Here is a 24,664-nt window from a genome sequence, read left to right as displayed (position 1 = left end):
GTATGTGTGTGGACTGTGCTTTGATATGCAGTGGCATGCTCTGCTCTCAGCAGGCTTAGGCTGTCTCTGGCCATCTGTAAAGTCACATGCTTCAGCCAACTGGAGATGGCGAGCAGACCAAGCATCAGATGATGACAACCATTATTAATTTAATACGATAAATGCCATCAAATCCTTAGTGTGATCTTGAGCAACAGAAGTAAAAATCACAACAGCAGAAGGTGAAATAACATATACCTATAACATGCATTGCCTGGAATTGATTTTAAAAATAAAAAATGATTTCAAAGCCAGCCTGGTCTACAGAGTGAGTTCCAGGACAGGTTCCAAAGCTACAGAGAAACCCTGTCTCGACAAAACAAAAGACAAACAAACAAACAAACAAGATTTGTGTGATTGTACACGTGTGTGGACGCACATACCATAGCACATGAGTGGAGGTCAGAGGATACTCCATAGGAATTGTTTATCTTTTCCTATCATGTGAACCCCTGGTTTGAACTCAGATAGTCAAGCTCAATATCATGAGCCATTTCACTGGCCCCCAATTTTTTTGTGTGTATATTGGAGGTTGAATCTAGAGCCTTGTACAGACAAGGTAAGTACTGAGCTACATTCCTAGTTCTTTATTTTTTGACATGGGTCTTCTTACATAGCTCAGGTTTGCCTGAAACTCATTATGTAGCCTGCTTCCCTCAAACTTGTGATCCTCCTGCCTCTGTCTTCCAAGTGCTGAGATTACAACTATATGCTCCCATGATGAAATAATTATCTTAAAAAACGAAACAAGGGCTGGAGAGATGGCTCAGTGGTTAAGAGCATTGCCTGCTCTTCCAAAGGTCCTGAGTTCAATTCCCAGCAACCACATGGTGGCTCACAACCATCTGTAAAGACGTCTGGCGCCCTCAACTGGCCTTCAGGCATACAGACAGAATATTGTATACATAATAAATAAATAAATATTAAAAAAAAACAAAAAAAAAACAAAAAAAAAACGAAACAAAAAAACTACTGGAGACAAAAGGAATCACACACACACACACACACACACACACACACACACACACACACACAATGTGAGAGTAGCCAGTCCCATATATACCAAAAACAAATCCCAGAACAAATTCCATTGTCTGTCATTAACACATGTGAAAGAAATTGGGAGAAGATAATCTCACTTCTGTTCTTCATTATTTTGACATACATACAATTAGTAAACTAAAAGTAAGAAAATTATAGCATAAATAAACTGGAGACACATTTTTATGGGGAAACATAATGCATCACTAAAGCTGACAACGAAAAAGAAAGTGAGCATAAGAGGGAATGATTGCAGAACCTGGGTGATTTTCTAAAGAAAAACTTATTGAGATTGATTCTATAACAGACACAAAATAAAAACAAATCATCATAAAGAACACAAAAAAAGCTAGCTGCCAAGATGACACATATCTATAATCCCAATACACTGCAAAATTGAGTATCAGGTTAGCTTGCCTACATACTAAACTCGTCTCAAGAAAAACATAGACACAAAAATAAACAAGAGAAAACACAAAGCTTCAACAAAATTGTTATGTTCACACAAATGCCCCTTCCAGATGGCTTCCTAAGAAAGTAGATCTGAACAGACTACCTTCAATGCCAGTTAGCCTGTTTCAGAAGACCAAGCAAAAACAGTATTAGATCTAAAATAATACAACAAAAAATTAACAGCGAAGTCATAAGAGATAACTGGGCATGAGTATATACTTTCCCCAGCATTAGGAAGACTGAAGCAGAATGACCATGAAGTCAAGCCTGAGCTACACAGTCAAGTCCTGATCCAAAGATACCAACCAATAAGACAACCAATCAATAAGCCCAACCACCACAAACTCCATCAAAGATGAGCATCAAGGATCAAGGGAAACGACATGAAGATCCATGACAGCTGTATGAAAATAGTCAGTGTTTCAGAAAAAAACAAACAAAACAAAAAAAACCAAGCTTGCAAACATTCATAAGAAAGAAAATAGAAGTAGACCAAGATGATAAAATGCAACGGGTACAAGGAAAGTGTTTGAGGATTAAACAGAAATTTGTAGTCTAGTTTAAAAGTTATTTTCCATTCCAGACAAAATAAATGGAGACCAACACTTAGAAACACCTTGGCAACTGTAAAGGAAGAGATAATTTTTATGTCTGCATATGATGTAATCATTTACTCAGGAAAACTAGTCAACAAATATGAATTAAGAAATGTTTCACTCTGGATGCAGAAAAACCAACATAGCCAGTATTATTCTCTACACCAACATTATTATGTAGAAAATATAAGAAACCCATATTAGCAACAAAAATAGTAAAGTATATATGAATTAATCATTGATACTAAGTCCTCTTTTGGTCTAAAGGTCAATGAAGATGATTTAAATAAATATACTTTGTACTCATAATGAGGTGATTTCATACTGCACAACTGTTAATCCCTTTAAATGTTTCTGTAAATTCAATGCAATCCTAATAAAAATTACTGTTGTGTATAATGACCCTATTACACACATCAAAATTTATATTGTGGGATAAAGGTCTATATGTGGTCCTTTCCATCTTAGGAAAGAAAAGCACAGAAGGTGAGTTTATCCTATTGTGCACTCAGACAGGGTTTCTTCAACATTTCCTGCTGCTCACCCGAGAAAGTTTTAGATAACTCTTAGGTATATATGTAAAATAGGTTTACAAATCAAACATTTAATAATAATAAACCATGAAGAAATTTCTTTTAAAACAATCCTTTGGAATAGTACAGTTTTAAAATTTTTTTTAAAGGATTTATTTATTTACATGTTCATTTATTTATTTATGCACCATTCTACCTCCATGTATGCCTACTCACCAGAAGAGGGCATCAGATCTCATTACAGATGGTTGTGAGCCACCATGTGGTTGCTGGGAATTGAACTCAGGACCTCTGGAAGAGCAGTTAGTGTGCTCTTATCCTCTGAGCCATCTCTCCAGCCCCAGAATAAGTACAGTTTTATCATTTATTAAAGATAAAAGGAAATTTGTATACTAATGAAATGGACATAGGAGTCAAAAGTTCATTTATCAATTTTTGTTATTTTTTTTTTTTTGAGACAAGGTTTCTGTGTGTAGCCCTGGCTATTCTGGAACTTAAGAGATCCCCTTGCCCCTGCCTCCTGAGTGCTGGGATTAAAGGCATGTGCCTTTTAAAAAGGAAACTCAAGTCAACCATTCAAAGAGCAATTTTTAAGATCAAGCATGCTAACATAATACAATTTAAGGATACACTAATTTGATGCATGCTGAAGAGTGAAAGTATGAAAAATATTCTTTATTTTCTGTAGTTCAACTGTGTTTCTCTTAGAGCAGCAAACTTGCATGCAATTTAACACTGCAATTTATAGCATACGATGACTTCAAATCAAAAGTGTTTCAGGCAGCATTGGTTGGTACTATGATGGCTTGTACAATACAAAGTGGAGGTGTCATGTGTCAGAATCAAGGCTGCAGTAAATTGCACAATGCAGCATGGGTGAGCCCTGCCTCGAACACCTCGGATTCATTATAGATTTAATTCTGAGTTAATTTTTGGTCACTGCATGTTCAGAAACCTTTTACTGTCACCAGAGTTTTTTTTATCCCCTATATTCAGTTACTTAATCATGTATGGGTTATTATCCACAACTTAAGAAGTTGGGTATTAAGACATATATCAGTAAAATCTGTGTGGCATTAACACAAAAAGAGACAAATAGAAAAACTGGAACAGAGCAGAGCACCAGGGAAAACAGTATATATGAGATAAAAGTAGGCCCCCAAATCAAAGGGAAGGAGTAGACTTTGCAGGAGGTGGTGTGAGAATGTAATGGCCCGCTGACCTTAGCACAACTGATGCCATGTTAGAGGTGCCATTCTGACCTTAAAACCAGGATGCAGATATGCCAGCTGAGGAACAAAGACCTATTCCATCAAAGACCTAACCCACTGTTCTGGGAAATTTCTTAAATGCACTAACCTTGCCTTTTAGCTTCCATAGTTCTGCTTCTCACTAACTGAAGTGTGACAACCAAGATGTGGTTTTAGTGCATAAAAGATAGAGGGCTGTAAGGCTCAGGGCTGCATGATGTGGGCAAGGTCTCCAGATAGCCACCAGCCAGCAATAAAAACTAGAGTGTTTGTAGGGGTGGTCTCTGGTGGGCTGACCTCACAACAAGAAGACTGGCTAGCCATATGAAAGAAAACCAAACTTATTCCTATATGAAACCACTTTCTAGATAGATTCCAAAAGGATTAAAGACCTAAATTCAAGAAAAAAAATCCATCTAATTCTTGAGAGAAAATATAAAATAATATTTTTGTGACCTAGAAACAAAGGAATTCTTCTCAGATGAAATTTAAAAGCCCACAGTATAAAGCAAAACCGAAGAATCTGATTGCGTCAGGTTGATTTTGTTCAGCAAAGCACATTATGGATACATTTTATTTTGTCTATAAAGTAGGAGGATATATTTATAATGATACGGTAATATGAATATTCAAGGAACTCTTACTATCAAGAAGACACCAACTTGGAGAAAATGAACAAGAGACCCACAATAGACACTTTATAAGATGTATAATTATACATATATAAAGAGGTTTATTGGAATTATCCCCACAATAGAGGGATAATGCTCCAAACAGACATCTCATGCTAGCAAATAAAAATCTCAGTACCAGGAACAAGCTAACTTTTTGAGTTTGCCATTGAGGTCACATAGATCCCTAAGTATCACAAGCTATTGCCAGTACTCCTAGTTATCCGCCAGAACTGAACTGTACGACACTATTGCGGAACACACTACGAACTTGAGTCACAGAACAAGGAGACATCACGTTGGTACTAACTTGGAAGCTTCATCTCTGCAGGTTAGTGTTTACAGTGCTGTAAGGTGCTTGTACGATGCCAGAGAAGAGTTAGCATCAATCTCACCAAGGTGTGAACCCTGCAAGTTATAATAATTCCTGGCCTGACAGTACAGGCCCACTGGTACAATAGTTATGAATGCTATGGAGGTAATCAACAACTTTCTGATTGGATCAAAGGCCTTCTCTATGAGATGGAACTTGTATTTGGCACTATTAAGGGACCAAGAACCTATGGATAGATATGTCACAGGCCTTAGGTGAAAACCCCATACTATTATTCTGCTAAAGAGATACAGTATTAAATTGATCCCTAACATGACTTATCGTTATACGCATACAGAGTATCTCTCAACCCTCATCAGAAAAACTCCTTGCAGTAGATGGAAATTAACACAAGAGTCTCTTAACTGGTTAACATACAGAAAACAAAAGACTGTGGAGTACTTAATTCTAAATCAGACCACTCCCACCAAAGCTCAGGAATCTTTGAAGAAAGAAGTAGCTGAAAGACTGTGAGAGCCAAAGGTTGTTGATAATATCAAGGAAATAGTGTTTTCCAGATCAAACAGTGTAGATGTACATATGAACTTAAAAGATGTGACAGCATGCAGAAGACCTCTGCAAACTCCACCCAAACAAAATTTTAGCACCGAGGAAGGAAGGGAGATACACAATCTTACCACTAGCTGAGGAGCTATTGGCATTTGGTAGCTAGCAGGAGGAGAGTCAGTTTCCTTCAATGATGTGACCTAGCAGACTGACCACACACCAGTGTAGGCTAAGACTCCCCAGGCAACACAAACTGGACTCAATAAGGGAAGGTCAAAGGAAAGGGGGGTAGAAAAGGTGGTGAAGAAGAAGGAAGAAGGAATAAGGAAGGAAAAAAACAAGACGGAAGGAGAAGGAGAAGGAGGAGGAGGAGGAGGAGGAGGAGGAGGAGGAGGAGGAGGAGGAGGAGAATGTATTTACTGACAATGCATTGTATGAAATTCTCAAAGAATACAAATATTACAAAAGATATAAATAGGCAATTTACAGGACCCCAGTCAATCAACCAATTACTGAAATGCTCAAGTTCAACAGTAGTCTGATAAAATGTAGGGAGTAATATCATACTTGTGGGGATATAGGCACACGGTCACCCTCAGAGAGATAACCAACTGGTAGTGGTTGTACAAACTGATAGCTGCTCTGAATAGGAACCTGACAGTACTTATATTAATTACATAGAGAGATATGCTATGACACCAATTCTTCTAGAAGAATGTGATTAGAAAAATATACACATTATATACATATGTACATATACATATACACACATACACTTTATTACTTTTCACTTTTGAGACAAGGACTTTTTTTGTGGCTCAGGCTGACCTAGAACTCACTATGTAGTCTAAGTAGTCTAGGCTGGTTTCAAACTTGTGAACCTCTTGCCTCAGTTTCTGAGTGCTAGGATTACAAGTGTGAGTCATTACACGTTGCTCACACATATGACTTTTTTAAGTGGCGGCTACGATGAGAAGGCTGGGGTAGAAAGACTGAACACATGCATGCAGTGAGAAGGTCGCCTTGAGCAGGTCAGTGATGGGAGCTACAGTCCATGAGGAGGGAGTCAGAATCCACATCTGAGGTAGTGTAGTATACGGATTGCTTACGGCACGGCCACAAACATATTGGCACATTTTTGAAATGCAGGATTTTTCATGTGCCCTAGGCATGAAACAGCTTTGGCCACCAAGCCAGGCATCAAGCTAGGATGAACAAAGGACTGCCATCTGTTCTGCCCAACTAAGAACACCACTACCACCACCACCAAGGTCTCTGCCAAGGTGTAAAATCCAGATTTTTGAAAGGTCCTTTAAGCATTTAGGCTGAGAGAAAAAAATGTTTAATTACAGAAGTGGACCAATTAGATGCCTCACTTAAACACCAGAGGACAACATGTTTTTTGAGTTCTGAAGTTGCATGGCCGAGTACGTTCTGCATGTGTGGAGGGAGCAATGTGAGGAGTGTGAAGATCCACAAACTAGACCATCTCCATACATCTCCTGAATTAAGAAAAACATTTAGCAAAATTTTGAATATACAAAGGCCTCTTGCACATAAAACATGAAGCTACCTTTTGCAGGAAGAGGACAATCCTCACAAGCATCTGGGCACGGAGTTCTTCCAAGGTGAACAACGTACGGGGTGTTCGAATGAAGATTTTGGTCTTCCCATAAGCTACGTCATCCTGAAAGCCACATTGTTCTATGAGCTTCTTGACAGCCTCTTTGTCTGAAGGAAGGTCATGGCTAGGCCAGGTGAATTCAGAGATCATCTTGTACCTGGATGAAGGAAGAACAGGGCAAAAATCAAAGGAGGGAAAATCTGTACGGTCATCTTAACAGAAAGCTTCTCATTGAAACTTTAGCTAACTGTTAAGAGAAGCAAATTTCTTTAGTCTGATGAGATGAGAAGAGAATCTGTTTACTAAAACATTCCTTCATGATAATAATTCTTACTAAACTGGGAATAAAAGGGACTGCCTGCCTTCATCTTTGGAAGGCTACTCACCAAAAATTTAATAGTAATTATCACCTGCAAGCAGGTGACCCTGGAAGCATCCTCTTTACAGACACAAGGATGCTTACAGCACGGGTTCTCAGTACACTGCTCTGGGGATCTAATTAGCACAGTGAGGAAGAACAAAACTGACAATGCTTATGAATAACATGACTCTCTTCAAAGGAGGTCAAATGGATCTGTGGACGAACCCTTAAAACTAGGAGAAAATTAAGCAGTGTTAGGTTAACACACGAGAATGACTTTGCATTTCTACGTCTAAACAGCTCCTTACCATCTGAGTCTGTCACAGAGCAACTCCTTATGCAAGTATAAGACAAAAGTCACATGTCACAACCTCCAAGTGACATTCCACCACTTCTACCACAGTCTGCTTTGGTGGAAGCAGTGAGAGCTTCAGCAGACAATTAAGGGGCCACACGGGGCATGAGTACAAAGAAGCAGAAGGCAGAGCATCTAAAAATCCTGCCCACCACAGGGATTCCCCCCATATCCTAGGCAGCACTAACATGGAGCTAAATTAATTGATTTTTCTCTGGTACTGAACCTGAATTTTATAGTAATTTGAGATTTTCTTCTCATTCAGGCTACAGAGTTATTGACTGATGCTCCTTTTAGTAATCACATTTTCTTATTTTCAACCATTTAAATTAATATATATTAGTAGTATAAAAGAAAGGGTTTCACTGAGAAGCTTCCATATTGCATACAGCATACTTGGATCAGTTCATCCTCCCGTTGCTTTCCTTAAGCCCTTTCCTCATCTCCTTTTAGTTTTCCCTTTGCTTTCATATCTTTTCTCATCCCAAGACTCCACAGATGAGTGAAAGAGGAAACACTTCTCTTTATGAGTCTGGGTTATTTTACTCAACAGCATTATCTACAGTTCCATCCAATTTCCCCAAAATGATAAGGTGTGGCTCTTCTTTGTTGCTGAATACTAGCCCAGATCTGTATGTATTCACCTGCTGATGGGCACCTAGGCTGATTCTCTAGCCCTTTTCTCTGTCCAACTATGTAGTTGAATCATATGCATTTTGTTTCTTGAAAAAAGTCCTTTCTGATCCCCTAGCATTGGTACTAATTTATACTCCCACCACAATGTCTGGGTTCTCCCCCTCTTCCACAACCTATTAGTCATTTGTTTTCTTGAGGATAGCTATCAGACTGTGGTGGGATGAAGTGATTTCTGTATTGTGTAGATGGTTTGGTTTTTAAAATATATTCTGTATATTGATCTGTCTGATGAATAGTTAGCAACTATTTTCTTTCATTCTATAGGCTATCTCTTCTCTGCTGTTTTTTTTGCTTCACATAATCTTTTTAGTTTTATGTTTTATTCTTTATCAATTTTTGTTATTATTTCCTAAGGCTACTATTAGATTCATGTTTAGAACATCATTGCCTGTGACTATGTCATAAGTGTTTTCCTTTCTGAGGTGTGTGCACACACCAGTGTGTGTTTATGTGGGAGTCAGAGGTTGAAGTTGGGTATCTACTTTTATTGCTTTCTATGATATTTTTATTTTTAAAATTAAGGTCTCTTGGGGACTAGAAAGATGGCTTAGTGAGTAATAGCACATGCTCCTCTTCTAGAGGGTTCAGATTCAATTTCCAGTACCCACACGGAAGCTCACGACCATCTGCAGCTTCAGTTCTAGGCAATTCAATGCCCTCACCTGCTCATCATGGGGAGTAGGCATGCAAGTGGTGCACAGATATACCAGCGGACAAAACATCAGTATATATACAACAAAACATTATCAAGGGTTGGAGAGATGGACCAGTAGTTAAAAGTATGCACTATTCCTCCAGAGAACCTGAGTTCAATACCTAGCACCCATATTGTTGCTCACAACTATCTGTAACTCCAGTTCTGGGGATCTGATGCCTCTAACCTTCTCATGCACCTGCATTTAGGTACACAGATTCATATACAGAAACATATACACACAATTAAGAATAATAAAAATAAATCTAAATTTTTATAAAATAATAGAATGAAGTTTATAAAACTGGAGTTTTCTATTCTATCCAGAATGGCTCTCCAGCCAACTCCCAGGATCCTTGGACTGGAAGCATTGGGATTACAGAGGAGCGCAGGCTCCATCAGTCTTACGTTGCTGCTCTGCCTTCACTTTGCCAGTGAACCATCTCCTTAGCCTCAGATCTTGTAGTCTGTTGCCTAATTTCAAAGATTTGGCTCTTATCTGAGGGTCTTTGATCCACTTTGCATTGGTTTGTATAGGATGGAGGCAGTCTCCTACAAGTGGATATCCAGTTTCCCCAGCACCATTTCTTAAAGACAATGTTTGCGGCACCTTTGTCTCCTCAGCTGCACAGAATGAGGTAAGACACTACTTTCTGAGGCTGCCAGTTTCAGTAACTTAAAACAAACATATAAAATGCTTAAGAAATGGACCTGATATACAGAATAAGCATTTTAAAAAGCCATTAACTATTGTTATAGTTCTCTTGAAAAGTTTAAATACCCTAAAATCTCATCAACATTTGGCCATTTCTTCAGTTTGTTTGAATAATGCTTCTTCTCTATTCTGTCTTTTCTTCTTGTACTGACCTTAGATGGGCCTTGCTTTCCTTACAGCAGCTGGAGATGTGGCTCCTTGTATTGGTCATTATGCCAATCTCCTAACAGTGTAGCTACGCCTACCCAGTTGGAATTCATTCTTCTCATTCACTCTAGGCCTCCTTATGTAGCTCAGAGTGGTCTCTAACTCACTATATAGGCTAGGTATAGACATTCCTGATGCCTTAACCTCCCAATGCTGGGATAGCAAATATATATCTCCACATCTAGCCTGGGATGGCTTTTTAAAAGGCAGCTCAAGCTTCACTAGATTGCCTCTGCATCTTCTTATCATGATTACAAGTAAGACACATCTTCAAGGTTCACTGAGTAGCTCTTTTTTTTCTTTTTGATTCTCTATCTTGGCTGTGCATTTGCTATTTTAAAATTGTTTAGTTTGCTTTCTATTGCTGTGATAAACACTGTGGACGAAAGCAATTTAGCAGAGAAAAAGATTTATTTCAGTTTATACTCCCAGGCAAGGACTCAAGGCAGGAACCCAGAAAGAAGAGCCATGTAGGAATCATCTCCCATAGATGTGGCAACCGGCCAATCTGATTTGACAATTCCTCAATCGAGGGTCCTTCTTTCCAGGTAACTCTAGGTTGTAGCAAGTTGACATGAAAATCAACCAGCACATACATATATATGTTTTTGCACTATTTAAGGATGTTTGGGGTAGGAATGTGGTGTTTAATCTTGAGCCACTGAGATTACTGTATTGGAAATTTATACTTTCATGGGGGGTGGGGTAGAAGTGTGTATGCATATGCAAGTGTGTATGTGCATGTAGGTCAAGGGGTGACTGAGTGTCACCCTTTATCCCTTGCTAATTTTATGAGACAGGATCTCTGTTACTAAACCTGGGGCTTGCCTAGACTATCTAGACTGTCTGGCCATTGAGCCCCTGGGATCCACCTTTGACCCTTCACCAAGTACTGGGAAAGATGTATGCATTGTACCCATTTTTGCACAGGTGCGGGGGATCTGAACTCAGGGCCTCACATTCGCATAGCAAACACTTTATGCCTCATCTACCTCCTCAGCCCCTCAAAGATTCTTTTTAATCTTTCTATTTTTATATATTAGAAATTGTATTCGAATGCTTAGCATTTTTTCTATGCTTCAAATGAACACATAAACACCTTCTGAGCTGAAATGTAAAAAGTCCAAAAGGAGACAAAGGGTAGGTCCCAACTCACAATATGCCTTTTCCCTTTAGCAAGCTTGCTTACTGCTTGGTTACTCCAACCACTCTCATGGCTTCCACTGTATCTCATGGAAGCACACTCCCAGAACAGGACTCTTTGACAGCTACTGTTCTCAGGATGCTCACTCTGATACTTAACTTCTGCTGACTTTCTGCATATGACAACACTGGAACTGATAAATTGTTAAAATTTTCTGTGTAATGAAGATGGATTATAACTCTTTCTAACGAAAGAACTAGACACTGAAATCAAGACTCAGAATGAACACATATCCACTCTTGAAAACACTTCTGCCATACAGCCTATAGATTTGTGTGATTTCAACAAGAACAGTGGATCAGTTTTAAGCATAAATTTCTGATTACTATAAAATTGAATTCCAGTTTTCCAGGCTATTACTCTATAAAGATTTAATCATTCCAGCCAAAAAACATTTCTTCACTGTGATCTCCCTTGCACACACATGGCTGAATACTAGTGCCGTGGAGAAAACTCATCAACACTAGGTTTCTCCTGTTTATAATCTCATATCTCCAACAGGCCCTTTTTCCTTTCTGATGACAAACCTATGGAACAAACCCACTTGTTTTCACCATCTAACACAGTGGTTCTCAACCTCTGGGTTGAGCCCCCTAGAGTCCCCACCTCGGATCTTCCCACATATCAGGTATTTACATTATGATTCATAACAGTAGCAAAATTACAGTTATGAAGTGGCAATGAAATAATGCTATGGTTGGGGTCACCACAACATGAGGAACTGCATTAATGGGTTGTAGCATTAGGAAGGCTGAGACCCACTGATCTAAAAACTTCCCCTCTACCCTCCTCTATCACTTTTTCTTACTCAAGATTGTGCCTCACAGAAGTAGACAGGAACAACTGCACTTTGCTACCTGTGAAGCTTCAAGCCTTCCTGAACCTGATATTCATTATCTTCTAACTGTGTCCCATTGTGACAGGCAAAATGCTTCTGCTCCCATCTTGAGCTGACAGACCTTCCACTTGAGTTTGGGATTCTATCCTGTCTTGGCACTTCAAGGATGCTTTTGCTACTTTTATATCCCTCTCTCATGTGCCACGGGGTTTCCCCTGGTCTTAATTGCCCCTACCCGTGCACTTTATCCTGTCTCAGGAGACCACATATCCTTTTGCAGCTGCTGTTGTCCATTTTCCTCTGTCTCTATGTACAGCAAACACTCCTGAACTGTTAGAGGAATGCTCCTGACTCAACTTCCTTTTCTATTCTGTTCAAATCAGGCTATGACCACTTGCTTCTTTGACTTTTGTGTTGGTAATGATGATAATCACTGTATCAGTAGTGATATGAGTACCAAGTATCTATTACATGCCAGGGACTTGGACTTTTACTTAACATTCACAACAACCATTCAATGAAGTTTTTATATTCATTTTATAGATGCAGAAATAAGATCAAAGAGGTGAGATATCTGGTTTAGGTAGGAAGTAAGTATTGCAGCAGGGTTCTACGTAAGACTCCAAATCCATGTACCTCCTTGAATTTCCAGACGGCCTAACATGGCTGCTGTATCATCATAATTCCGAGTGCACTCTATCCTTACCTGTGAAGAAACTTCTCATAGGCCTGGCGGAAGGCAAAGCCTGCCCGGCGCACTCTCACGTTCTCCAGCAATCCAAGGTATTCCACCTGATGACGGCAGCGCTCATCATCAAATATCTGTGGGGACTTCTTGTCATTGGGCTTGATGCAACGCACATAGTATGGTTCCTAAAGGAATAAATAAGCAATGACAGAATTCACTGTAGACCTAGACAAGGGATGCTAGCATGTCATCAGTGTCCACTGTATCACATTAAGACCAGTGCTTTGGATCACCTGGGTATATCTGTGAATGAAGCAATCTTCCATTCTGCCCCAATTCAAAGTAGTTCTCATGTAATCACCAGTTCCTATTTTACTGTTTAAGACTCATCAGAAGTTGTGCCCAACTGTGTTCATAGCAGCTTTGTTTGCCATAGCCAGAACCTGGAAACAACCTAAATGCCCCTCGACCAAAGAATGGATAAGGAAAATGTGATACATTTATATAATGGAGTATCACACAGCAGGAAAAAATAATGGCATCTTGAATCTTGCAAGCAAGTGAATGGAGCTAGAAAACATCATTTTGAGTGAGGTAACCCAGACCCAGAAAGACAATATTCACATATACTTACTCATAAGTGGTTTTTAAACATAAAGCAAAGAAAATCAGTATACAAATCATAATCCTAGAGAACCTAGACAACAATGAGGACCCTAAGAGAGACTTACATAGATCTAATCTACATGTAAAGTAGAAAAAGACAAGATCTCCTGAGTAAATTGGGAGCATGGGGACCTTGGGAGAGGGTTGAAGGAGAGAGGAGAAGCAGGGAGGGGAGCAGAGAAATAGTTAGAGCTCAATAAAAATCAATAAAATTTAAAAAAAAATAGAAAAAAAGACTCATCAGAAATAGTAGAAAGGGGTTAAACTAAGGAGCAAATAATTAAGATGTGTAAACCCTGAATTTTATATATTTACAAATAACTGAAGGAATAACTCCAAAGAAAAGAAAGTAGTAGCTGTGGTAAAGATCAACTGTGACAGAGAACTTGATGAATTAAGGCCAGGAGGTCTGAGAGTGCAAACGCACCCTAAGTGTCAGTTATTGCCCTTATATTCTTATTATTATCATTGCTGTTATTGCATTGTTTGTGCTTCTGAAAGAGATTAAACTTTATGGGTAACAGAAATCTTATAAAACCATCTATAGGCATCAGTAAATCTATGAAAGAGCCCCACTAGAAATTCTCCCTTCGATGCCAATTACATTTTATACCAGGTGTTAGATTACAACTCCTGTTAAATATAAAGCCATGCTTGGCATAGATCCTGGTACACTGAGGATAATGAATAAATTATCACTGGATGAATCGAAGAGGTCAAATATATCCCACTTTTAAGAATAGCAAGTGTCTTTCTCTTCTCTGAATCCATCAGACACACAGATGCACCTTAATTAAGACAGTCCTACATAGTTACATCAGGTAGTTTAGAGCACTGTGGGAGGGCTTGAGATGGCACAGGGTAGCAAATGATTTAAGACGTAGGAAAGTTTGATGTGAATTGATTTGGGCTTAAATAAATTTTCAATAGAAAGCATAATTATATGTTTATCATGTTTTCTACACCTCAAAAATAAAGTAGTTTTCTTTCTTTCTTTTTTTTTTTTTTACAAATTCTGCTGTATTAGTTTCCTATTGTTATAGCAGATTATGACAAATTTAGTGGCTTAAATAATATAATTTTATCACCTCACAGCTGCGGAGGTCAGAAGTCTAAAATGGGTTTCAATGGGCTAACATGAGGGTATTATGGAGTTACTAGTTTCAGAGACCTTGGAGATAGCTTGCCCATCTTTTCTGGTGTGATGGTAAATCTTGACGTTAACTTGATTAGACTGAGATGCAGGAGACTATAGAGCTCGTTTCTTCACTATCTGTGCGGGTGTTCAGCGGGGGCTTGACTGGAACCAAGGGAAAACAGACCACCCACCACACTCTACTTCCCCGCTGCAGTGACATGAGCTGCTCTGCTCCAACATGCCTTTCTTATCATATGGGCTGAAAACCAGGAGCCAAATAAATAAATAATAAAGCTTGCTTCTTTTCAAGTTGTTATGCTGGTTTCTCTGTCACAACAACGAGATATGACCAACATATCCAGCTCTCAGAGGCCCACCTGCCTGGGCCTCCCCTCCATCTTCTCGACAGCAACGGCTAGGTGAATCTTCTTATGTCAGCTCTCTGTTCTCACTCTTTTGCCTCCCTTTTCCCTACCAGAGGGCTCAGTGGTTATATACTGAGCCCACTTGGATGTTCCTTGGATAATCCCTAATTTAAAGGACTGCTAATAAGACCTTAATTTCACCTTTTCTGTGTAACACAGTCACACGGGTTTCTAAGTTAGGCCATGGATATCCTGCAGTGGGGGGAATCCATGAAATAACAAAAGTAAGGCAAATATCACATAATAAAATGCATGGAGAGTAAATTATGCAGCCAATGATTAAATCAGTGAAATCCTAATTAAAAAAAATCACAACAGTTGGGCTTGGAGGATGTATTGATGTATTGGGTGAATGGTACAGCCTTACCCCTTGAGGACAGAAAGCCACTGTGCTTGGACTTTACTTCCAGCCTTTGACAGCCTATTTATCTTTTCATCTGGCTGTTTGTATCCTTCATAATAAAACTGTTATCATAGGATAGCATGTCTAAGTTCAGTGACTCATTCTAACAAATTATTAAATGTAAATAAGGGCCAAGGGAACTCCAAAAACTGTATTCACATCATATAAAAATGTGTCCCAGAGACCTCACTTAAAGATGGCATTTGAAATAAAAATCAGCCCTTTAACTTCGTGATAACAACTTTGGCTAATAGTGTCAGAAGGGAATTTAGTTACAAGAGGTCTAGCAGGTATCGGGGTTGGTGCTACCAGGTAGGGCCATTATTCTGCCTAGCATGCCTGTCTTTATTTTAATCTTGCCATCTATGGGAGAGTGAAAAACATGATCATGATATTTGCAGCAAATGCCACTAAGAGGTAGGAGTGTCTGAATCAGGGCTGACTTGCTTTACCAATACAAGACCGCAGAAATAACACTAAGTGACATCTGGAGAGGTATCCATGAGACTCATTGCCTCTTTAGCATGAAAACAAGCCGAACACTACATGAATAAAGATATCCAACCATCTAGCCATGCCATTTAAGTGAGATCATCTCAGACTGCCCAGCCCTGGCTTACTGATCTCTCTTGTTGGGTCCAGGAGAATTGTCCAGCCAACTCACTGAATCATGAGGAATAATAAGCTGTGGTTTTCTTCAGCACTATATTTCAGAGTAATTTGCTATGTATCAAGAGATACGATGACCGGGAGGTGGTGGCGCACACCTTTAATCCCAGCATTTGGGAGGCAGAGGCAGGTGGATCTTTGTGAGTTCGAGGCCAACATGGTCTACAGAGCAGGTTCTAGGACAGCCAAGGCTACACAAAGAAGCCCTGTCTTGGAAAACCAAAAAAGAAAAAAAAAAGAGATAACTGATGACAGGCATGGTGGCACGAAACTTTAATCCCAGCACTAAGGAGGCAAGTCAAGCAAGTCAAGTTTGGCTTCTATATTGTCCAAACAAGATTTATTTGGGCTCACTGATTTTGAAGATTTAGTCCATCTTGGTGGGGAAGGCTTGATACTGCATAATAGTTCACACATACACACACACACACACGCATACACGTATATGTTCATATATATACACACATGTATGTATATATATATTCACAGACATATGCATTCAGGTACATACAGCAATGAAATAAAAAAATAAATATTTAGGAACTAAAAAGAAACCATACAAATGTTAGTTAAAGGAGAAGTCTGCAAAGTTGTATTATTCATGCAAAGCTGACTTAAAGATAAAAACAATGAGGAAAGAAAGGAGTGTTTCAAAAATAAGAGAAAGATGTGATAGTTCTAACATGAATGAATAAATTCCCAAAACATTTAAAGCAAAGACTGAAAGTCCATGAGGTCCATGAGGAGAGGTAGATAAGGTCAGATCAATATGGTTTTGAATTCACCTTTCAACCAACAAAGAAATTATTAGGAAAGATGCTGTAAAGATGGACAACATGGAGGTCAAACTTGATCTTGCACAGAATACTGAATATAAACTGTCTTTAATACAAGCAAAACATACACGTAAGGTAAATTTAACAAATTTCTAAGAATCAGCATCACACTGAGGATGTTCTCCGGTGAAACGCTGAAGTTAGACATCAAGAGCAACAGAGATAACTAGGAAACCTTCATGCTTAAAAATTGAGAAACATACTTTAGAGTGACTCAGAGGTCAGAATTACGTGGTGAATTAGGAAGTACTTTGAAGAGAATACCCCTGCAGTGACATGACACAGCAGTCCGTGCAAGGCATTGCCTGAGGCAGCACCTGAGCTGGTACTGCACACATAAGTGGAATTCCACCAGCACTGAGCAACTGCACACAGGAAGCAGAAACACCATGAGACACTAACTACCAAGCAGCAAGTGGGAAAGCCCTTTCAGCCCTCTTGGTGATGTAAGTCACTGAATAAGGAATCTAGTGGAAATACTTTCTCTATATTTAATCAGCGCTCTGTCTCAGTTTATAAATGCCACCTCCTCTCTCGCTTATAAATACCAAGACTGACTCAGCCTAAATTTGATAAATTCGGTGTTGTATAAAGGCTAAACTACCAGAGTCCATAGTGATCTCATTCTCTTAACCTGTTTCCTTAGGTTTTATGCAAAAAAGTTGTAAAAGTATGCCAAATGGTGCACACATTAGCTAGAAGGTAATGCATTTAAGTATACATCTATTTGATCTGTTTTGCACACTAATAGTCAAGGTATATTCAAATTCATTTAATAACTTACTGACCGTCATGTCTTGGTAGCCAAGTCTGACCTGGAACTAGCTGTGGATCCTTAGCAGGCCTCCCGAGACTACAGATATATAGTTATCAGTTTTCGAAAACAATGATTCTTTCACTAGTTAACTGAATAAAGAGCCTCCACCATCAGTCAGCTCTTTCCTGTGTCACACGCCTTCCTCCCAGGTTCACTCTTTTCCTACTGGATGCAGCAGGTCAGGGATGACATAGGAGAGAAGCAGAGATGAGAGAGCCATGCTGCTAATGGCATCCTAGCTGCTAGTTCACGTTTCTGGAAACGCAATTATGCAAGAGGGTGGACTATGCTTACATGTTGCCAGCTGAGGCTAAGGAATGATGACGGGAAGAGATAGAAAGCTAGTGAATAGATGTGTGCTTGCAGCCTACTGTAACCATGGTGAGGTACAGATGCAAATTAATTCTTTTAGAAGGAAAATAGATTTTTTAAAAAAGATAACAACAGAGAAGAAAACATACAATAAAATTACCAGAAGAGGAAGATATAAAGAAAAGAGCTAAAAATAACAAGCCCCAGAATGCTGCTAATTTATCAAACCTGTCAACAGAGCAGTTAGGAGCAGAAATCTGTTCTTTAAGGGGAGGAAAACAAAACCCATACTTAAAAATAAAATGGAAAAATAGCCAGATTCAAGTTATCAGACAACATTAGAATCAAAGCAACAGCAAAAGTTAGGACTCACTGCCATTAATATTTGTGTAGTCCAACCATTTAAAGCAATGTAAAGATAAAATTTAAGCTAAACTCTTGTTTAGACTCCTTCTGGCCATTTGCTACTCAAACATAACACATGGACGGATGGTGTATGACTATAGCTCCATCCAACTGTTTCTGACTTCATTCCCTCCCCACTCTGGCCATGACCTGCCTTCTGACACAGGATTCAGTTTATTTTCTACGCATGATATACCACACATATAGTTGAAACCCTTGGCAGTTTCCCCCTCGACCTTAACGGTAGAATAAAAAGTTCAAATTTAAGAAAGGAACTCATCTGGGATTCAAATAATTATTTTACTCATTTTTTAAAAGCAGGAATAAAAATTCTATTGTTCAATTTGAATATATACTGTTCAACTTAATTAAGAATAATTACCTAAAAAGTAAGTCACACATGAATTCTCCACAATGTATGTAAAGAGAGAATCTATGAATTATAAAAAACATTTAGAAAATAAAATAATTACCTTCGAAGCAAGGTTGTCTACTAAAGCAATCATAGAATTCTTAAACAAGGTAGCAGCGGTCAGAGGTCGCTTGGTCACCTCTGTAATGCTCAGTTTGCCTTCAGGCCACATATTCTTTAGTACAGGATTTGAACTGAGAAACACAGAAAGAATAATTCAAAGGTTGCATTAAATAAGGTGGAAAAAAAGGCCAATTAGTCCTGCCAAGCTGTGTCCTGGGAATCACTGCACTGCAGATGGAATTCACAAAGCCTAACTGGAAAAATTGTTTCATCCAAAAAACCACAATTATATAATGACCAACAGTGTACCACAGAAAACTTCCAAACTGTAGCACTTTAAAAACTTGTTTAAACCAGACGGTGGTGGTGCACGCCTTCAATCCCAGCACTCAGGGGGGCAGAGGCAGATGGATCTCTGTGAGTTTGAGGCCAGCCTGGTCTACAGAGAGAGTTCCAGGACAGCCAGAGCTATACAGAGAAACTCTGTCTCGAAAAATCAAAAAAAAAAAAAAAAAAAAAAAAAGGACTTCTTTAAAGTGACATCCATGTAGATCTCTTGCATAGTTAATGTGGCTCTTACAATACACACACACATATATATCTTATTATATATATATGTCTGTAAAATGCAGATTTTTATATGGCTAAAATGTGAAGACAAATCACTAGCAGGAAAACAGTTCTTGGTGTCACGGCGAATAACAGGAAAGTGAAAACATCTTCTAATAGGTGAGAAATACACAGCGAGGGACATAAACGTAACTGCTCTGTTAGTCTCCTAGCAAAGCTGTCTCCTAGAGCTGGATTTATGAACACATTCGCAGGTAGTGCTAGTGGTTCCAGCACTATATTGACATCACACTAGGGCCACCATGATCCAATTCTAAAATGCACTTCAGGCCAATTCCATGTTGAAACTGCAGATTTATTATTTGCCTCTGCGGAGATTTTTTTTTTTTCTCATATAAAAGTGTGTAGTGCCTCGGCTGTGATTTTCTTCCTGTTCCACCATTTGGGTGCTTTTGCACTTTAGCGTAGCTGGGACTAGACATGCTGCTTCATTGGCGGAACTTTTCTCTTGTCAGAATTTTCTCTTACAAATTTGGGGTTAGAAAATGACAATAAGGGGCTAGAGAGATGGCTCAGAGGTTAAGAGCATTGCCTGCTCTTCCAAAGGTCCTGAGTTCAATTCCCAGCAACCACATGGTGGCTCACAGCCATCTATAATGGGGTCTGGTGCCCTCTTCTGGTCTGCTGGCATACACACAAAACAGAATGTTGTATACATAATAAATAAATAAATAAATATTAAAAAAAGAAAATGACAATAATAACACAGGAATCCATTGCTAATTGTGCTTATCCCTCCATCATTATGCCCGCCTTCCTTTCCCTTGTGGATAACTGAGCTGGTTCCCTAAAGCACGCAGTGACTTTCTGTCTCACATTTGCTCAACACAATCACTGTGAAGTGGAGGAACGGACGCTGCTAGAGGGGGTGGGGTGGCAAGATGGGTCTCTAAACCCGACAGGGCAACACTTCTAATTACCACCACCGTGCAGTACCGACTACCATCAAAAGAGCCAAAAAAAACTAACATGAGGCTCTTTGGTTCATGGACAGTTTGACCACTGTGCAATTATATTCCATCATTTCCAGTCACACCCTTATAAAAATGACCACATAAAAGCACACAGTTTTTCCTTTCTTTCAGCAAAGAAGTCATTCAAGTGATGGTCCTTCACTTCTGGTGCACAGGGTTCCTACAATGCCTTTCAAACACCTACTGAACAGAATTCCGGAGGTAGGAAGCTGTGCTGTGTGTACTCTGAGATCTCTTACATGTGCCAGAAGAATGAGGATCACTGTCGCTTGTATCTGTGCAGTTCCTAACCCAAATTCTTCCTCTATCCTGTTTACTGATGACAGTAACTGGAAACTACTTTCATGTTGTAAGTGGAGGGAAGGAGAAAGACTAAAAATATGACTATATATCACATTAGGATTGATATTAAAAGAATCCAGAGTCATTTTAAGAGACAATTTTAAGGCCAGACAGTCATGAACACAATATCAAAACCACTTTTTAGAGATCTTAAATACCTGGATAGTCTTCATTTCTCTTTTAGATTTACTTTTATTTATGTGACTATGCGTGTGTCTGTGTGAGTGTATATGTCACATGTGTGCAGATGTATGTCAGTAGAGGTCAGAAGAGGGTGCGAGGTCCTCTGGAAGAGCAGCCAGCTCTCCGGCCCCTAGAATCTATTTTTTTCTTTAAAAGAGGAACAAAACCAGAGGTCCAGCACCTACAAAAGGTAAGGCAGATCTTGGCTGAACAACAATAGAATAGGTAAAAGTTCATGCACTTGGCAGGCCACCCTCCTGCCCTATTCTTCATTTACCGACAGTGTGCAGGTAAGTGAACATACACATTACTCCTGTGTGCATGTGCAATTGTTGGGCTCTAAAGGACTAGAGGTCAAGAGTCACGTTAACCTATACAAAGAAAGGAGGCATTCAGGCTTTGGGAGGATGGTCAGCCACAGAAACATCAAAAAGTGTTCATCAGTAAAGGTATCGCGCCTAAATGCCATCTCACTGCAAGGTCTTTCCCATTACAAAGATATGTGCAATAAGCAGTAGTGAGCCGACATTTAATCTTTCTACTGCTTTGGAAATGATAAAATGGATTCACCTTGCCCCAGCCCAGTACCATTAACTGTTAGTTTTATCTAAATTCCTTTGTCCTAACACTGTGCTTACCAAGCACCAAGCGCACTAGCTTCTATGGGTAATATTTTTCATTGTCAATTAGTAAGCAAGTTTCCGCTGCTGTTTGCCTTCTAATGCAGGTTTTTCCAATAGAGAAAACAGCCTGTCATACCAATGCAAGTAGTGCACTCTATATCTTAACTCCATTTACCTGGTCCCATGCTCCTAGCCTACATTAGTCTACTTCTGCGAGGTAGTGCTCCGTCAACTGATTCCCTGGGCCATGATAAATGCACAAAGGTAACAAATACCACTATATGTTCATTTTTGGACACAAGTTTGACAACACACCGTGACATCACCACTGGTCAAATGTGGTTACTTTTTCCCATTTAACATTTTTACAAAGAGTGAAAATGTTAGACTCTGTCAATTGCTCTTCAAAAGGGTACGTATTACCCAATAAACTGAACACCAAATCTCTTTTCTGAAAGCCACTTTCTCCCATGCCCCAGCTCTTGCATGGACTTCCTTTCCTACTTTGATGTCTCTATAACTTTCTACTGCTGACAGCTCCGTCCTCATTTTTGGTGGCTTCAGCATCCAACAGACAAGCCATTTTAGAGCAAAAGATCTTGAGAGAATTATTTAAACATTTTGGGTCCATCTTTTCTTTTTCTCTTCTCTCTCAAGCCCATGTCAATCAGACATTTGTCTTGCTCACTGCCCAGAAATTAGTATTTTCAAGAGTCCCATGAATTATCCCCGAGCAAACAGAATTGGTCAATCTTGGCACCATTCCTGCTTTTTATTTGATATAGTTTATCACTGTTTTCTTCTGTTTTTAAAAAAGATTTATTTCATGTGTATATGCATGAATGTATGTACATTTAATGCATTTAGTGCTTGTGTAGGTCCAGAGAGGGCACTGGATCCCTTGGAATTGGAGTTATAAGCAGTTATGAGCTGCCTGGTGTGGGTTCTCTGTAAGAACAGCAAGTGCTCTTAACTGCTGAGCCGTCTCTTAAGCCCCACATTTTTTTTTTTAACCTTAAAGTACCCACCTCTCCTGGTTGGGTCTCTGTGTCACTGGATTTCTTGCTTTCCTTCTATCTCATACGGTGCCCTTAGTATTTCTTTACTAGGTTCTGCTTTAAATAAAAGTTGGGCCATTTAGAGATCAATTATCCTGTTCTTTCTATTACTGTTATTTTTTTAAACTCTACTCACTTCTTGGATAACTCCTCTGGTCTCATGGTCTAATATACAACCAACACACTGACATTATAAATAAGTACCTCTTGCCCCATTTTTCTGGAGATACAATTGCAATTGTGCAATAGCCTATTTGAAATTTTCATTTGGGTGCAGTTTGTACTCTGGCCTACAACATTCAAAACATACCTTATCTTCCTATATAAGGCTCCAGCATCATATCTGAGTTTTGGCTGTCTATCACTTCATGTCTTTTGTTTGTTTGTTTGTTTTATTTTCTCAAGACATGATTTCTCTGTGTAGCTTTGAAGCCTGTCCTGGAACTCGCTTTGTAAACCAGGCTGGCCTCGAACTCACAGAGACTGTCTGCCTCTTCCTCCCATGTGCTGGGATTAAAGGCGTGTGCCACCATTGCCTGGCTCAACTCATATCTTAACTCTCCTTTCTCAATATCACCTGGTGTGAGCCCTTTAACCCTCTCTGTCACTGCTAAGCCAGCCACAATTGATCTCCCTAGTTTCAGTCTTGCTCATGACTATGTTTTTTTATACAGTGGTACTAGTGATGTCCTCAGTAGAAATCACACCAGATCAATGGTTTCCTCTCTTCATGTTTTGGTTCTCATGCTGGCTCACAGACTATGGTTCTGATCCTGGCCACCTCTCTAAATTCACTCCTTACCATTCTCCCATCTCCCTCTGTTTTTAGCATACAAATTTCTTGCTGTTCCTCCTGCTGTCAATACTCTCAAGCTGATTCCTCCCTTGGAGCATGGGACCAGCTGTTCTCTCTGCCTGAACTGCTCTTCCTCCAGACAGCAATGTGGTTCCCTCCCTTACCTTATATAGGCATCTCTTGGATGCTGCCTCTAGCATGGGTTCTTTTCTGGCCATCCTGTTTTTAATGCCTCCCTTGTACTTCTACTCTTAATCTCTCACCTACTTTTTCTGAAAGTTACTTGTTTATTTATCATGAGAAATAGAGCAGTTTCTAAACCGTTTTCTCAGTTGTATCTCAGAGCACAGAAGGATATGTGGCTCAAGAGTATAAAATACACATTTGTAATCTACTGAGGAACTACTTAGACCTAAATGCGTGAACAAGTGAATGATGGCCAAGAAGCTTCTTCTCTCTTCCTGAACCCTCTCTCCATACTGGGTTTGAAGTTTCATCCTTGCCTATATTTGTTCTGTATAGCTTTTGTCTTTAGGTGGTTTGTGAGGACTGGGGCTCACTGATGCCAGGCGCCAGTCTGACAACAGAGTGGCTCATACCTGGGGGAAAAGATCCTGTGGTGGGAATCTGTGTATGTAATAGTTTTAGGTGGACCAGAGGCTACCTGATACTTGTCACCTCTGGCCTGCTTGGGGACCACTGAGTATACTGGTACAGGATACCAGAAGGATGGTGTCAGTGAACAGAGAAGTAGAGGCAACCCAAGGAGAATTAAGGCAAATCTTACTGGTAAAAAGTAGCCCCTACCCCAAGTCTACAGATTTTATAGTCCTGAGGTCACACACATTTTCATTCATTAAGCATAACAAAGAAGAAAAGCCTGCTAAAAAAACTCTTAGAATTGTCACACAAAAGTAATCATGTGTATATTCATATACTATGCAATCTATATTAAAACATTTAAGGTAAATGTAATAAACAATCATACCTGTTATACAAGAGACGTTTGAAATCTTGAAATAAAGTATCTTTATTTTTGTCAATAAAACCAATGGCAGAATAGCTAG

At 39.3% G+C, this 24,664-nt stretch overlaps 1 protein-coding gene across 1 annotated transcript in view; it reads right to left on the bottom strand.

Annotated features, from left to right (window-relative positions):
* Myo1d (myosin ID) overlaps nt 1-24,664 on the bottom strand; it is a 290,093-nt gene that overhangs the window by 151,427 nt on the left and 114,002 nt on the right. The window contains exons 13-16 of the mRNA XM_041665567.1: nt 24,586-24,660; nt 18,990-19,122; nt 12,864-13,030; nt 7,037-7,244 (exon numbers count right to left, since the gene is read on the bottom strand). Coding sequence (XP_041521501.1) covers nt 7,037-7,244; nt 12,864-13,030; nt 18,990-19,122; nt 24,586-24,660 — 583 coding nt within the window. The remainder of the gene's footprint in view (nt 1-7,036; nt 7,245-12,863; nt 13,031-18,989; nt 19,123-24,585; nt 24,661-24,664) is intronic.

Source organism: Microtus oregoni, unplaced genomic scaffold, assembly GCF_018167655.1.
Source record: "Microtus oregoni isolate MIOR12 unplaced genomic scaffold, Mior012 000015F_ref0000493, whole genome shotgun sequence".
Taxonomy (NCBI): domain Eukaryota; kingdom Metazoa; phylum Chordata; class Mammalia; order Rodentia; family Cricetidae; genus Microtus; species Microtus oregoni.
Note: the sequence above shows the minus strand (reverse complement) of the source record. Positions and strands in the feature narration are given on the sequence as shown.